The sequence below is a fragment of the Muscardinus avellanarius genome (assembly GCF_963383645.1).
Source record: "Muscardinus avellanarius genome assembly, chromosome: 2".
Taxonomy (NCBI): Eukaryota; Metazoa; Chordata; class Mammalia; order Rodentia; family Gliridae; genus Muscardinus; species Muscardinus avellanarius.
The window spans coordinates 37,306,232-37,322,242 of NC_137787.1; the positions used below are offsets into that span (position 1 = coordinate 37,306,232).

The 16,011-nt window shown below is 36.4% G+C and overlaps 1 protein-coding gene across 2 annotated transcripts in view; it reads left to right on the forward strand.

Annotated features, from left to right (window-relative positions):
• Positions 1-877: 877 nt before the first annotated feature.
• Positions 878-16,011, forward strand: part of HYCC2 (hyccin PI4KA lipid kinase complex subunit 2) — a gene marked incomplete at both ends in the record, with an annotated part of 40,846 nt that continues 25,712 nt past the window's right edge. For both annotated transcript variants that reach the window (XM_080689635.1, XM_080689636.1), the window contains 3 exons: positions 878-928; positions 2,665-2,766; positions 11,132-11,311. In XM_080689635.1, the coding sequence (XP_080545761.1) occupies positions 878-928; positions 2,665-2,766; positions 11,132-11,311 (333 nt within the window). The remainder of the gene's footprint in view (positions 929-2,664; positions 2,767-11,131; positions 11,312-16,011) is intronic.

A 16,011-nucleotide genomic window follows, 5' to 3' on the forward strand; every position in this document is an offset into this window, starting at 1 on the left:
CTTGGTTCAATCCCCAGTACCACACATACACACACAAAAAAATTCAAGCCGGGAGTGGTGGTATATGCTTGTAATCCCAGCCTTTAGGAGGCGGAGACTGGAGGATGGCTGTTCACCGACAGCCTCAGCTACTTAGCGAGGCCCTTTGCAACTCAGACCCTGTTTCAAAAAATAAAAAGACTAAAAAATAGGGCTGGGGGTGTAGCTTAGAGGTAGAATGCTTCTTAGTTCCATCCCCACTACCGGAAAAAAAAAAAAAAAAATTCATACAGGATCATACTAAGTTGCCCAGCCTGGCCTCAAATTTGTGATCCATCTGACTCAGACTCCCTAGTGGCTGGAAATACTGGCATATACCATTACATAGGGCACTTTCTTTGCTGCTTTGAAGTATAGTTTTGGGGGAAATTGCGAAATCATTGGGATAATAGGTTGCAACTATATCACTAAAATAGAACTTATTTCTGTAATATTTTGCTTTAATTGCACTCCAATCTAAAACAATTCTTATCTAAAGTGTATACTAGCTGCACATGGTGGTACATACCTGTAATCCCAGTACTTAAGAGGCAGAGACAGGAAGACCACAAGTTTGAGGCCAGCCTGGACAATTTAGCAAGACTCTGTTTCAAAATAAATAATAAAAAATAGGTCTGGGAAATCAGAGGTAGAATATCTCTGGGTTTAATTCCTAGTACCACACATGCACAAAATAAATAAAAATAAAAATGTTAAAAAATAAAGAATATTCTAGCATTAGTTAAAGGCATGCAAATATCATTGTCCTTGTTTTTTTTCATAAGTAATACTATTCTCAGAATCAGTGATTTTTTTATTATTATTTTAGAGATAAAAGAAGAATAGAAGGTAAAAGAAGATGCTGGGATCTGAACGTGGTGTTGTAGAAGAATGGTTATCAGAATTCAAGGTAAAGGATTGTGGATAAAAATGTATATATAGTTTATATGTCACTAATTCAAACTGAATATGGTTTTTTTTTTTTTTTTTTTTAAGTGGTACTGGGGTTTCTAGAAACCCTTCTACCTCCGAGCTACACTCCCAGACCTATTTTATACTTTTTTATTTGGAAACAGGGTCTCTTAAGCCAGCACAGCTGGATTCGAACCTGCGCGATCCTCCTGTCTCTGCCTCCCAAGCGCGGGGATTACAAGCGTGAGCCACCACCACGCCTGGCCTGAATATGTATTTTATGGATAAACATACAAATATGCTATGAAGTAGAAATGGAAAAACGTGAAGTAATATATCTTTAATTGCAAGTCTATAAAAAGGTACCAATGTGTTGGGTGTGGTGGCACACATCTATAATCCCAGTACTTGAGAGGCTGAGGCAGGAGGATTACAGATTCAGAAACAGCCTCAGCAATGTAGAGATACTCTCTGCAACCTAGAGAGACCCTGTTTCAATATTTAAAAAAGGGGGGGGGCGGGCGTCTGGGGCAATAACTCAGAGGTAGAATGCCCCTAGGTTTAATCCCTCGGGGCATTTATCACACACACAACACAAAAAGCACTGGTGTGAATAAGGGCCAGAAGGAAGATGTAAATATAAAAATAACTATTAGGATTGATGAGGAGGCATTTAAATTTTAAAATATATTTAATAAAAAACTGACTGTGGTGGTATATACCTATAGTCCGTCCCAGCTACTTGGGACACTGAGGCAAGAGGATCACTTGAGCCCTGGAGTTTGAGACCTGCCTGGTTTGTTTTGTTTTGAGACATGATCTCAAAGCAAGCAAACAAAAAATGAAATACAGAAGAAAAAAAAAAAAAAGAGCCTCAGAGTTTTAATAAAGCACAAAAAAGAATTTATGCCTTACACTTTCTTTTCTTCTTTTGTGGTACATGGGATGGAACCTAGGGGCCTTCTACCTCTGGGCTACCTCCAGACCTGTTTTATATTTTTATTTGGAAACAGGGTCTCACTAAGTTGCTGAGAGCCTCATTAAGTAGCTGGGGCTGGTTTTGAACCTGCGCGATCCTCCTGTCTCAGCCTCCCAAGTAAAGGGATTACAAGCGTGTGCCACCATGCCCAGCCTAACATTTTTATTTTTTATAATTAAAATAAAATAATTTTGATGACAATTATATAACTGAACATTATGGAAACAGATATTTTGTAAAACATAAATGCAAGAATTGAAATACACTGGGCATGGTAGGATACATGTATAATCCCAGGATTTTGGAGGCTGAGACAGAAAGATCACAGGTTCAAAGCCAGCCTTAGCAACTTAGTGAGACCCTGTTTCCAAACAATAATAAAATAGGATTGGGGGTATATCTTGGAGATAGAATGCCCCTGGGTTCAGTCCCCAGCAACACAAAATAAATAAGTTAAATAAATATGTCCTACATTTATTTTTTTTAGGTCAGATTAGTTTAAGGTGGGCTATTTCAGCAAATATAGGTATAATTTGTGATTTCTAATCATTTTTATGGTTCAGTAGTCAAAAGAATTGTTAAATGTAACATCCTAACTTAATTTGTTTTATTAACTCTCACAGTTATTTCTTTTATTAATTACTTATAGTTTTCTTACTTTACCCTTACAAATCTGTTCAAGAGGACTCACATATAATAAAGTTTATGACCTTCTAAATATTAGGTTTCCTTTTGTTTTCCTTTGGTTCTTTTAGGCATTACCTGACACTCAGATCACCAATTATGCAGCAACTTTACATCGGAAAAAAACACTTGTACCAGCACTGTATAAAGTTATTCAAGATTCTAATAATGAGGTAGGAAAATTCATTAAAAATAATTTCTACATAATAAGATGAAATGCCTGTCTTAAAACATGTAAGTGTAAGTTTTGTAGTTTTCTGTCCTTACTTACAGATCTGGAATTTTTTCTTTCTGCTACTTTTCATTCTGTTAGTGCTTTGGCTTTACCCATTTCCTCCTTTTCCACATTTTAAAATATTTTTTGTCAGATTTTTCTTCTGTTGAGGGCATTATGTTTTGATTCTTGGTTTGAGTGACCATTGCCTCACTAGATTGTTTATTTGATTCGAAACTCTCCTCTGTTTTCTGTTGTGGAATATTTCCTGTTCTGGAATCCAGATTTTAACTGTATACTGATTTCTCTTTTTTAAATATTGTTTGCTCTTATTTTAGCAATAATGTAGAATTATATACAATCACTCCTATCAGTGAAACCAAACTTGTAAAACACAAAATAATGCTGCTACTAAGTGTAGTTTTAAAATGGCCAGAGGACACACTTGTTAGTCTAAATAGTTAAAATCAGTAGACTTAGAATATCAGATTCCCATTATTCTGCCTGTGATGGAAGGACGAAACTGCACTATGAATCTATATGTTATGCCAAAAACACACTTTCAATTATACAAAAGCAAGACAGATTTATCACCACTGGGTACATGTATGCTTTAAAATGAAAACGAAAGGAACACCCAGGAAAGTAGCTTCTTATCTTCCCAGATACAGCCTCCAGGAATGCCCTGCTGTGTACTGGAATGAGTTTGAAGAAGTTCAGGTAATCATCTCCTAACCAGCAGCTTAACGTAAAGTGTATCTTCATTTTTGTCCTGTCACTAAAAGCCTGCTTATTGACCCTTTCTTTCCTATCTTCTATATTTGGATTGCTTTTCTGTTAGACTTGCATCTCTTGCTATTTGTAGCAGCAATTGCAGGGTTCATTTGCTTCTTTTTCTCTTGCAGTATATTTCTGAATGTTTTGTAATTCTAGGTATAAGTAATGTACATATATGCATATCCTTCTGAGTCAGGAGTATTCAGAATTCTTGGTTTGAATAATAAATATGCATATTCCCTCCCCTTGTTTTATGCTGTCTTAACATTTAAGCTTTGCTTATTAAAATTTATTTGCTTATGCTTTCTCCTTAGATTGTAAGCTCTTCATGGGCAGTGATCATATAGTTTATGTTTGTTATTTCTTTGGAATCTAGTACTATATCATGTACATAGTGAGCATGTAAGAAATACTGATTGGACTGAGACCAAAGCTCAGTGGTAGAGTCCTTGCCCAGCATGTGTGGGCCCCTGGGTTTGATCTTCAGCATAACTAAATAAGTAAATGAATAAATTTTGATTAGAAAAACATGAAATACAGAAAGATTCTAAAATGCTGTCATTTTCATTAGGCCTCACAAATGTATAAAAAGTTTCTTCCCTTTTTTAATACTTTGAAAGGTACAGCATTTTTATTTTGTTATTATTATTTTTAAACTTTCTTACTCTTAAGTTAATATGATATTTTTAAAAAGTTATTACTTGCCGGGCGTGGTGGCACACACTTGTAATCCCCGGGCTTGGGAGGTGGAGAAAAAGAGGATCGCGCAGGTTGGAAGCCAGCCGCGCTGGCTTAAGAGACCCTGTTTCCAAATAAAATATAAAATAGGTCTGAGAGGGCAGCCTGGAGGTAGAGGGGTTCCATCACCAGTACCACCAAAAAAAAAAAATTATTACTTTAAGCCAGGTGTGGTCGCGCATGCTTGTAATTTCAGCATTTGGGAGGCTGAGACAGGAGGATCACAGTTCGAGGACAGCTTCAGCTACTACTTAGTGAAGCCCTTTGCAACTCAGTGAGACCCTGTTTCAAAATAAAGAATAAAAAACAAAAATTAGGGTTGGGGGTGTAACACAGAGGTAGAATGCCCCTGTGTTCTATCCCCAGTACTGCAAAAACAACATCAACAACAAAAAGTTATTACTTTATATTGTTATGCTTCAAAGTATTAATGTGGGGGATACTGCAATTGTGGCTAGAAATGGAAATATAATCTGAGAGGTCAGAGCTTAACACCAAGCATTCACTATAATCAAGCTGCAAGAGCAGGTCTGAGTTTCCATTTTTTCTCCTGGCAGATCAGCAGTAAATCTGAACTTATAGTTCAGACTGCAGAAAAACAATGATAAGGTCTATAGAACTTCAAAACAGTTCTGGACTTTAGTCATAGAAGGAGAGCCCTTTTGGTCAGGATTTTGTTATATTCTGAAATATAAACAAATGTATTATTTAAGTTGTTTCAGAAAATAGTCACATGCCATATTTACTATGAGTTGGAATTTATGCAGTCATACAAATCTTATTTAAAGACTATAAAAGTTCTTAAAATGGTATTTTCCTTTCTTTTCTTTTTTATTTTTTGTGGTACTAGAGATTGAACCCAGGGGCATTCTACCTCCAAGCTATACCCCTAGCCCTATTTTTTATTCTTTATTTTGAAAGTGGGTCTTACTGAGTTGCAAAGGGCCTCACTAAGTAGTAGAGGCTGCCCTTGAACTACGATCCTCCTGTCTCGGCCTCCCAAATGCTGGAATTACAAGTATGTGCCACCACGCCCGGTTTTATATTTTTCTTAAAAGTTTAATGTTACCATATTATTATGGCCAACATGTGTTAATGCTTTGGTTTTAGTTTATATAGACTAACAGTCTTTATTATTTCTTCTACCAGATCCATTAGTCACTCCTAGCAATCCTTCCACTTAAAGGAGTCCAGCAAGTTTCTTCATCACCCCTATCATTATTTTAAGATTTGAATGCCTTTCCTCCTCCCCTATTGTAGCTAAATTTTCATGGTCCATCATTACTACTATTCCTTTGCAAATATTCTTCGCTTCTTTGCCTCTTATTCCCTTAGTTTCTATTCTTTGGGCAAAATTTCAACACTGAAGCTGGGAGTGGTGGTACACACTTGAAATCTCAGTACTTGGGAGGCTGAGGAAGGAGGATCCAGGTCGTGTCCAATTAGTGAGGTCCTCTTCAACTTGGTGAGACCATGTTTCAAAATAAAGAATAAAAAGCTGGGCGTGGTGGCACACACTTGTAATCCCAGCATTCCGGAGGCTGAGACCTGAGGATCGCGGTTTGTGGACAGCTTCAGCTACTTAGTGAGGCCCTTTGCAACTCAGTGAGACCCAGTTTCAAAACAAAGAATTAAAAATAGGGCAGGGGCTGTAGCTTGGAGGTCAAATGCCCCTGGGTTCCATCCCAAGACCCGCAAATAAATAAATAAAATTTAAAAATTAAAAAAATAAAGAATAAAAATTAGGGCTTGAGGTGTAGCTTGGAAGTAGAATGCCCCTGGTTCCATTCCCAGTACTGAAAAAAAAAAAAAAAAAAACAAGTCAACACTGGGTAAGACCTAGCCATGTGTGGAGAAAATGCAGTTTTTTTTCTTTCTCTTTAAATTCAGGACTACAAATCTTAAATGAACACATTATATGTAGCCTTGCACTCTTATTTTTATACTTCCTTTGTACACTGTCCCACTGTTGGTGTTACACTTTCTCTTGTTCTCATACTTTTACTCTCCTTCCTCTTCATTTTCAGCTTGCTTTTGAGTTTATTAACAAATAAGAAAATAGTTGGGAACTCTCTTCCCATTCATATCTACCTCTCAAATAGCATCTCTGCTTACATTCTTGCCCTTTTTGGTATTAAGTAGGTAAAATGGTAAACAACCGTATTCTATTTTTTACCTTGCCTATTATCTACCCCATTTCTCTCTCCCCATTCACAGGTGAACTTCAAATACAGTTGCTTATTTATAGCCTCAATCTGCTTGTCTCTATTTCTTTACCTCATATTCTTTATTTAACCCACTTAAGTTAGGCTTAGGTCTCCATTATTAAACCAGAAATAGTCTCAGCATGTTCATGTCTTTTGATAGTTATCCTATCAAAACAGTGTTCGCAAGCCGGGCATTGTGGCACTTGATTGTAATCCCTTGGGAGGCTGAGACAGGAGAATTGCATAGGTTCGAAGCCAGCCTCAGCTGTTGAGTGAGGCTCTCAGCAACTTAGTGAAATCTGGTTTCCAAATAAAGTATAAAATAGGTCTGAGAGTATATCCTGGAGGTAGAAAGCCCCTGGGTTCCACTCCCAGTACCACACTAAATAAATAAATAAATAAATAAATAAATAAATAAATAAATCCCTTATTTCTAAGCATTAGCATCATGCCATCATGTTTTCAAATTCTCAATATAAAGAAAAGTCTGATCTCTCCTAAATGGTACAAGCACCCATGGCAATTAAGCCCGGCATGGTGGTACATGCTTGTAATCCCAATACTTGGGAGGCTGAGACAGGGGATCGCAGGTTCGTGGCCAGCCTCAGCTACATAGTGAGGCCCTGTTTAAAAAATAAAAAGGACGAATATTTATTTACTTATTGGTGGTACTGGGGTACCTGGAAGCCCTTCTACCTTAGGGCTACACTCCCAGACCTATTTTGTATTTTTTTTATAATTTGGAAACAGGGTCACTTAAGCCAGCGCGGCTGGCTTCGAACTGCGCGATCCTCCTGTCTCCGCCTCCCAAGCGTGGGGATTACAAGCGTGCACCACCACGCCCAGCTAGAAATAAGGGTTTTAACAGGATAGCATTGGCAGGTTTTTTTTTAACAGTGTATTTTGTAATGGTATCTGATTAAAAGTTCCTCGATGGCTAGAATCCTTGACTACTTAAAAAAAAAACCTGAATAGTAATGTTGGAAGCTGTATTTCTTTGCTTAATTAAAATAAAGTGTCCTCTTTGCCACTGCCCTTCTCAATTCTCAAAAGGGATTGAATTATTATTGTTGGTTTTGGTACTGGGGATTGAACCTAGGGGTACTGTACCTCCAAACTATATCCCCAGCCCTTTCTTGTTTTTGAAAAAGGATCTTGTTAAATTGCAAAAGGTCTCACTAAATTGTTGAAGCTTATTTGGAACCTGTGATCCTCTTGTTTCAGCTCCCCAAGTACTGAGGTTACAGGCTTATGCCATCACAATCAGCTGATTAAATTCTTTAAAACAGAAATTTGTTGTAATTTTATTACAGCCCATAAAATTTAATGAAAGCAATTTTGGGGAGTCTTTTACTAATGTGTATAATGAGTTTGAATAAGTATGTACTTTCAACAAATTTATGAAAGCTTCCACATTCTTTAATTCCTCAGAAGAGCCAAATAGTGCTGTCTGAATTTAAGAAAGATGCTATTGACTATTTTCAAAAGTTTATTCTTAGCCGGGCGTGTTGGTGCACACATGTAATCCCAGTACTTGGGAGGTTGAGACAGGAGGATTGCACCAGTTCGAAGCCAGCCTCAGCTACTTAGGCTCTCAGCAACTTAGTGTGACCCTGTTTCCAAATAAAATATAAAATAGGTCTGAGAGTATAGCCCAGAGGTTGAAAGCCCCTAGGTTCCATCCTCAGCACCACACACAAAAAAGTTTATTACTTGTTCATTATTGATACTATATGATATACTGTCTTTAGTCAAACAACTCTCACTTCCTTTCTAGTATAAAAAAATGTGGTAGAATAGAAAAATCAACTTGATATTAGAAGACATGAGTTTAGAATCTCCCTCTACCACTAATTTCTGTGACTTTTGATGAATTGTCTTACCGGCCTAGACTTTAATGTAAGAGGAGAATTGGAATATTTTTAAGACGTTAAAACTATGTAATGATATGACTAGGTCATGTAAGTTTTAGAGTTGTTCTTTAATAGTTAACTTATCTAAATATTAACTGTAAATTAGCATAGACTTGAGTTTTATGATTAAAAGTTCCTAGATTGCTAGAATCCTTGACTTCTTTTAAAAGAAAGTGATTTTAGTTTTACAATTGTGAGAGTAGCAGCTTTATTCTAGAGTGTTAGATTATCACAGACATATGTAACTACATTCAAGCAAATTTCTAAATGTGTCAGTCTTTTAGAACAGAAAACATATGAAATTACTGGGTTTATTTTCTAAAGAGTTTGAGTTAAATTTTAATTTAAAAATTTTAGTTTAACCAGGTGTGGTGGCACATGCTTGTAATCCCAGTATTTAGGCCCGCAAAAAAAAAAAAAAAAAAAAAAAAGATAGGGCTAGAGGTGTAGCTTGAAGGTAGAATGCCTTTCAGTCCAATCCCCAGAACCACACACACACATACACAAAAGTATGGTTTCAAGTCAGTTTTTTACATACATTTAAAAGTCATAACCAGTTTTATTCAGTCTGCAGTTATTCCAACAAAATATTTATTATTTATTTATTTATTTATGTGTGATAATGGAGACTGAAGCCATAGGCATTCTACCTCTGAGCTATACCCCCAACTCAAATTTATTTTTTACAGCCAGGCATGGTGGTGTATGCTTGTAATCGGAGTACTTGGGGAGCTGAGACAGGAGGATCATGTAGGTTCAAAGCCAGCCTTGGCTACTTACTGAGCCTCTCAGCAATTTAGTGAGACCCTGTTTCCAAATAAAATATAAAATAGGTCTGGGATATAATCTGGAGGTAGAAGGTCTCTGGGTTCCACCTCCAGTACCACAAAACAAACATACATACATACATACATACATACATGCGTGCATACATACATACATATATATATACACACACACACACATATATATGTATATATATATTTTTTGAAGATTTAAAGAAGTTTATTAAAAAGATTGAAATACAGAAAATAGAAATACAGAAAATAGTTACAGCCCCATGCCAAAATGGCATGAGGGGGGAGGGTGGCCCGGGCCAACTCACCACTCCCCTATGTATATATATTTTAAGCCTGGAAACAAGGTCCCACTAGGTTGATGAGAGTCTCATTATTTGCTGAGGCAGTCCTCAAATCTGTGATCCTCCTGACTCAGCTACCCAAGTACAGGGATTACAGAAGTGTGCTACCACACCTGGCCCAATAAAACTTTTAAGTTAGCAATACGTGAAACTGCTTATTTCATGCAGCTTTCAGGAGCATGAGTTACTTATAAGTAATTTCATTTTTGATAGCATATAAATAGCCAATTAAATATTGAAAACGCTATTTCTTTATAATTTGTTTTTGAAAATCTTTTAAATATTTAAAAAATAGTGCCGGGCGTGGTGGCGCACGCTTGTAATCCCAGTATTTGGGAAGCTGAGACAGGAGAATCGCGGTTCGCGGACAGCCTCGGCTACTTAGTGAGGCCCTCTGCAATTCAGTGAGACCCTGTTTCAAAATAAAGAATAAAAAATTGGCCGGGGGTGTAGCTCGGAGGTCAAATGCCTCTGGGTTCCATCCCCAGACCTGCAAAAAGTAAAATAAAAAAAAATAGTAATTTTAAAAATCTATTTTGAAACTTAAAGGTTTGTTTTTCTTGTATGTATTTAAATTGTTAGCTACAATTTTACATTCTCAAATAGTACATATTGCAAAATCTTTTTCTCTAGTGAGAGGTAATATAATTGTTCTAAATCATAGTCTCATGTGAGATTTAAAGTTTATTTAAAGTTATTTTAGTAAGGCCTTTTGAAATTCTAAAGGACACTTTAAAATGGAGGATAGTATGAGTTGGTAAGAACAGAAAAGGAAATTCGCCAAACATAAATGTAATACATTGGCTGAAATTATAATTATCTAATAAACTTAGTAGTGCTATATATTAAGTGCTATGGTGAGCCAGGTACAATGGAAAATGCCTATAATTCTAGCTATTCAGGAAGCTAAGGCAGGAGAACTACAAGTTTGAGGCCAGCATGGTGAGATCTTGTATCAAAAATAAAAGAACTAGAGATGTAGCTCAGTAGGGTACTTGACATGAATGTTCAAGGCCATAGGTTTAACCCCCAATACTGATGTTGGGGAGGGGTATAGTGATATTATATGAGCACACATACTTGGGTATTGTTTGTTTTGTGTTCTCTCTCTTTCCCTCTCCCCACCCCCCCACCCACCTTTCTCAGTTTTTATGGTACTGGAAATCCAATCCAGGGTTGTTCTACCACTGAGATATATCTCCAGCCCTTTTTATTTTTTACTTTGAGACAGGGTCTCACTAAGGTGTTCAGGCTGGCCTTAAGTATGGGATCTTCCTGTCTCTGCCTCCTATGTACTAAAATCACAGGTTTTGTGCCAGGACACCTGGCTATAAAGTACTGATTATAGTTAGTGGATTGGTCAGTTTAATATGTGGTCTTTTTATATAAATAGAGGTGTAAAGGCTTTGAATTAACTAAAAAATATGAGAAATTAATATAGATAATTAATATTTAAAATATAAAGCAAATCAGGTAAATGTGCCTTTTTAAAAGATACATCTATAACCAGAAGAATGAAAATAATTGATGTACCTTTTTTCATTTTAGCTTTTGGAGCCTGTTTGCCACCAGCTGTTTGAGCTCTATCGTAGCTCCGAAGTTCGACTTAAGAGGTTTACACTGCAGTTCTTACCAGAATTGATGTGGATTTATTTACGGTTTACAGTTAGCCGAGACAGACAGAGTAATGGTTGTATTGAAGCGCTTCTGTTAGGAATTTACAATTTGGTAAGTTGAAAATGGCAGTTTGGGAAATTAAAAATATTTTTAAATTATCTGAAATAATGTTTAGAGAAAAAATAAATTAAAATGCCTACTGAGCCTGTAGTGGTGGTGCATGCTTGTAACCCCAGGCTGAGACAGGAAGATAACAGGGTTTAGAGCCAGCTGCGGCAATTTAGTAAGGCTCTGAGCAACCTAGTGAGACCCTGATTTCAAATAAGAAATAAGATTGGTCTGCAAGTATAGCTCAGAGGTAGAATGCCTCTGGGTTCAGTCCCTAGTACTACCAAAAAAAAAAAAAAAAAAAAGCCTACTGAATAATTTGAATTAATCAGGTATAGAGGTAAGGACAAGTGTTTTATAAAATTGGTAAAACTATAATTGATAGCATTACTATCTTATGACTTATTTCTCTAAGTTATTTTATTTGACCAGTGTTTATGAATGCTTTCTGGGTAAGGCATTGAGTTGGACATTCAAAACACAAAGACTTAGATGTGATGCCTGCTTTTAGGGTAACTTATGCTGTATTAGAAGAGACATGTTGATAGATTATGCAAAATGTAGAGTTTGTATGGAAAGAGGATTTCAGAGAGAAATTCAAATATTAGCTGAAGTTATTACAGGTTTTCCTTAGGAAATGTCCACCAAGCTGGGCATTATGAAGAAGTATGATTTTGATAGGTTGAGCTTAGGAGTTGGTATGATTCAAGAAGTAATCATCTGGGTGTGTTGTGGTACATGCCAAAATCCTCATACTTGGGAGGCTGAGACAGGAGAAACACAGGTTGAAGAACAGCCTCAGAAGCAGAGCAAGACTCTAAGTAACCTAGCCAGACCATTTCCAAACCAGAAATAAAAAGGGCCAAGGTTGTAGCTTGGATATAGAATGCCCCTAGATTCAGTCCCCAGTAAACACACACACACACACACACACACACACACACACTGAAGCAATGAAGTATTTAGATGAGTATTAGCAAAGAGGCAGGATAGTCAAGTCATATTTTAGGAAAAGGAAAGTAACTGTTTTAAGCATAAAATATATAAGTAAGCAGGAAAGATGATTTTGTTTCAGTTTTAGAGTCTTTACAGTGAAGAGTTTAAATTTTCTTATACATTGGGAAAGAAAGAGTTGGAAAGTTTTGAGCAGTTGGATAGTTTTTGTACTATGTTAGGAAAATGAATTAGTGGTGGTATGCAAAGAGACCTTGGAATTATAAGTTGAATTTAATCACCACTCCTTATATTTTAAAGGATACATAAATAATTGAGATGAATAGAAGTACACATGAGATTTCTGGTCTCTTAAGTAGAAGCAAAAAGTCCAATATACTTTTAAAGTATGATGACTTTTTTATACGTCTGAGTAAGAACACAGTGGAAATTAGCCAGATGTGGTGGCACACGCTTGTAATCCCAGTACTTGGAAGGCTGAGACAGGAGGATTGCAAAGCGCGCGCGCGCGCGCACACAGACACACACACACACACACACACACACACACACACACACACACAGGAAATTAGAGGGAGAAAAGAAACCACTAGCACTTTGGGCAGCCTTATATGAGGATTATAGAAAGTGACCTGAAAAGGTGGGGAAGAATTCCAGGACTTCATTTTATTTATTCTTTATTTTGAAACAGGGTCTCACTGAGTTGCAGAATGACTCACTAAGTAGCTGAGGCTGGCTGCGAACCTGGATCCTTCTGACTCAGCCTCCCAAATGTAGGCATTACAAGCGTGTACCATCATGCCCAGCTGAATTCCAGGACTTTAAAATGTCTATAAGACACCCTTCAGAAGATTTGGGCAGCAAGGCTCCTTTGCCTGTGCCATGCAAGAGAACAAAGCAGTATACTATATTTCAACCCTTATGTGCCTCTGTACAGAATTGGGACAGTTATCTCAACTCATTAATAAAAATTATGAATTTTATGAGTGTGTCATGGAGAGGGGAATGGTTGAGAAATCACCAGCTTTACCTAAAACTTATGCTTCTTTGTTTTTTTTAGATTATAGAACTTGCTTATATAAATTTCCAATTCAAAGTATAGTTTTTACCAAAATGTAGTTTGATCACCAAACTTTTGATATTGAAATTTATTAATTTATTAATTATTATTTGATAAAATATAGGCTACTACACTGTTTATCAAGCTCTTTCCTTCTAAGGAATTCTTAAGTACCTTAAAAATTCTTTTTTTTTTTTTAATCTGGATGCCTAGTTTAGGACATTTGTGTTACTATTCCTACCCTTTGAAGTCTGTGTATTATACTTAATAAACAAATACTTCACATAATAAAGTTTAGTTTTATAGTTGAAAGGTAATAAAGTACCTGAATCTGAATTTTACAATATATAAATACTCTGTATCAGTGCCCACTCCTTTATGTCTTATCACTTAAAATTTTTTTCAATGGCTAGAATTCTAAAGGAAGAAACAAATAATTTGTATTCTATTCAAAACCATGCTGCGCTGCTTACTGGCTTTTTAAAATTTGGGCAAGTTACTGTCTTGACTTTGCTTCATCAGTAAAACAAAACTTTATTAGTAGGATTTAGAATAACTTAAAAACCCACCAGGTTGGCTAAGATACTCAGTGTTTATCTTATTGTCATCATAGTTAGAAGTAGTTTTTTAGTTGGTTTTTGGTTTGTTTTTTTTTGTTTTGTTTTGTTTTTTTGGTAGTGCTGGGGTTTCTGGAAACCCTTCTACCTCCAGGCTACACTCCCAGACCTATTTTATATTTTTATCTGGAAACAGGGTCTTTTAAGCCAGCAAAACTGACTTAGAACCAGTGTGATCCTCCTGTCTCCGCCTCCCAAGCACGGGGATTACAAGTGTGCGCCACCATGCCCAGCATTAAAAGTAGTTTTTAAATGAAAAGATTAGTCTAGTAATATAGTTCTCTACTTTGCTAATTTACATGATTGTTTTTCTTTGAGAGAAGGAAATTTGTTTTATAGATCCTGCATTTCTTACAGTGTTTACCACAGATATTTAGTAAATGTTTAATTTAATAATTGAGTTTAGTGTTTTTATTTTTATTTTTTGAGATACTGGGGATTGAATCTAAGGGACTTCTACCTCTGAGCTACACCTCCAGACCTATTTTTTATTTTTTATTTTGAAACAGGGTCTCACTAAGTTGCAGAGGGCCTCGCTAAGTAGCTGAGGCTGGCCATGAACCCAGATCCTCCTGTCTTAGCCTCCCGAGTATTGGGATTACAAGCATGCATAACCACGCTTGGCTAAAGGTTAGTGTTTTAGATTATTTAACATTAAGCTCTCATTTTATTAATTTGTGTAATGTAATAAAAATTGATAATGCGATAGATGAAAACAAAAATATTGCGCAAAGCACATTGTGTAACAGTGTGACAAGTTATTGTCAGTACTTGTTGGTATCATGAGGGAGTGGTGGTGCACAACTACAACTTTAATCTTAAAACTTGGGAGTCTGGAAGAGCAGGAGCACAGGTTCGAGACCAGCCTCAGCAACTAAATGAGACTCTCAATAGCCTAGCAAGACACTGTTTCAGAGCTGAATGTTATGGTGCACACTTGTAATCCCAGTATTTGAGTGGCTGAGATAGGAGGATTTCAGGTTCACAAACAGCCTCAGCTACTTAATGAGGCCCTCCACAACTCAGTGAGACCCTGTTTCAAAATAAAAAATAAAACAGGGCTGGAGGTGTAGCTCAGAGGTAGAATGCCCCAAGACCCTGTTCCTGTTTCAAAACAAAAAGAGTAAAAATAAGTGAGAAAGGACTGGAGGTACGAATCAGAGGTAGCATAGCCCTGGGCTTAATTCCCAGTGCCACCAAAAAAAAAAAAGTTTTTATATTAAAATGCCCAGTTTTATGTCAGAAATGCAACTCTGGGCTTTTGACTTGTAATTCTCATAGTATCTGTGTTCTCTGTTTCTCAGCTTTTCTTACCACACTCGTTTTTTTTGTTGTTCTCCCCTCCCAATATCCTAATTTTTCTTTTTCCTCTTTTCTTCTCCAGCATTTATTTTGTTTTGCCTCATATAGCCCCAGGGGGAGTTTTATATTACTCTCAACAGATTTCAGCCTACCTTGCTCTACAAATACATGCAAAGATAAAAGTATTTAGCTTACTCTGAAGTTTAAGAATACAAATTAAAACTTTTTGCCTAACTAATTAGGGTCATTCATCTTAAATAGTCTTTGAAGTACAAATAGTCTAGATGTGATAGTCACTAGTGTAATACAAACAACTTACATGAGCTCTCTAGGGACTTTTCTTGACAAAATTAGAGGTATGGTAATTGTTCACTTCTATGTACTCTCATGACATAATAAATTAAAATAAGCTATAATGGGAAGTTCTTTAAGGTTAGTGTTTTAGTGATGATAGTTGTTTTTATTTTTATTCTTATTTTTTCTTTTATGCTATGCAGTTATTCAGTCTGTCTACCATACAGGTGTACTAATCTCTTTATGAATTGCATGCCAGCGATGTGTACTCACATGAGCTTTTAAGAAACATACAAAACTAAGGCAACAGGGAAAAAAACAGATACCATACTACTTCACTCCCGATTGCTATCATCTCTAGACAGATATTTATTCATACCTGATGAAGATTGGAGGTGCCAGAGACTAGAAAAATGAAGAACAACATTGACCTTTTTAGGGAGAGATAAAGTACTTTTTAAAAAAGGACAGCAATT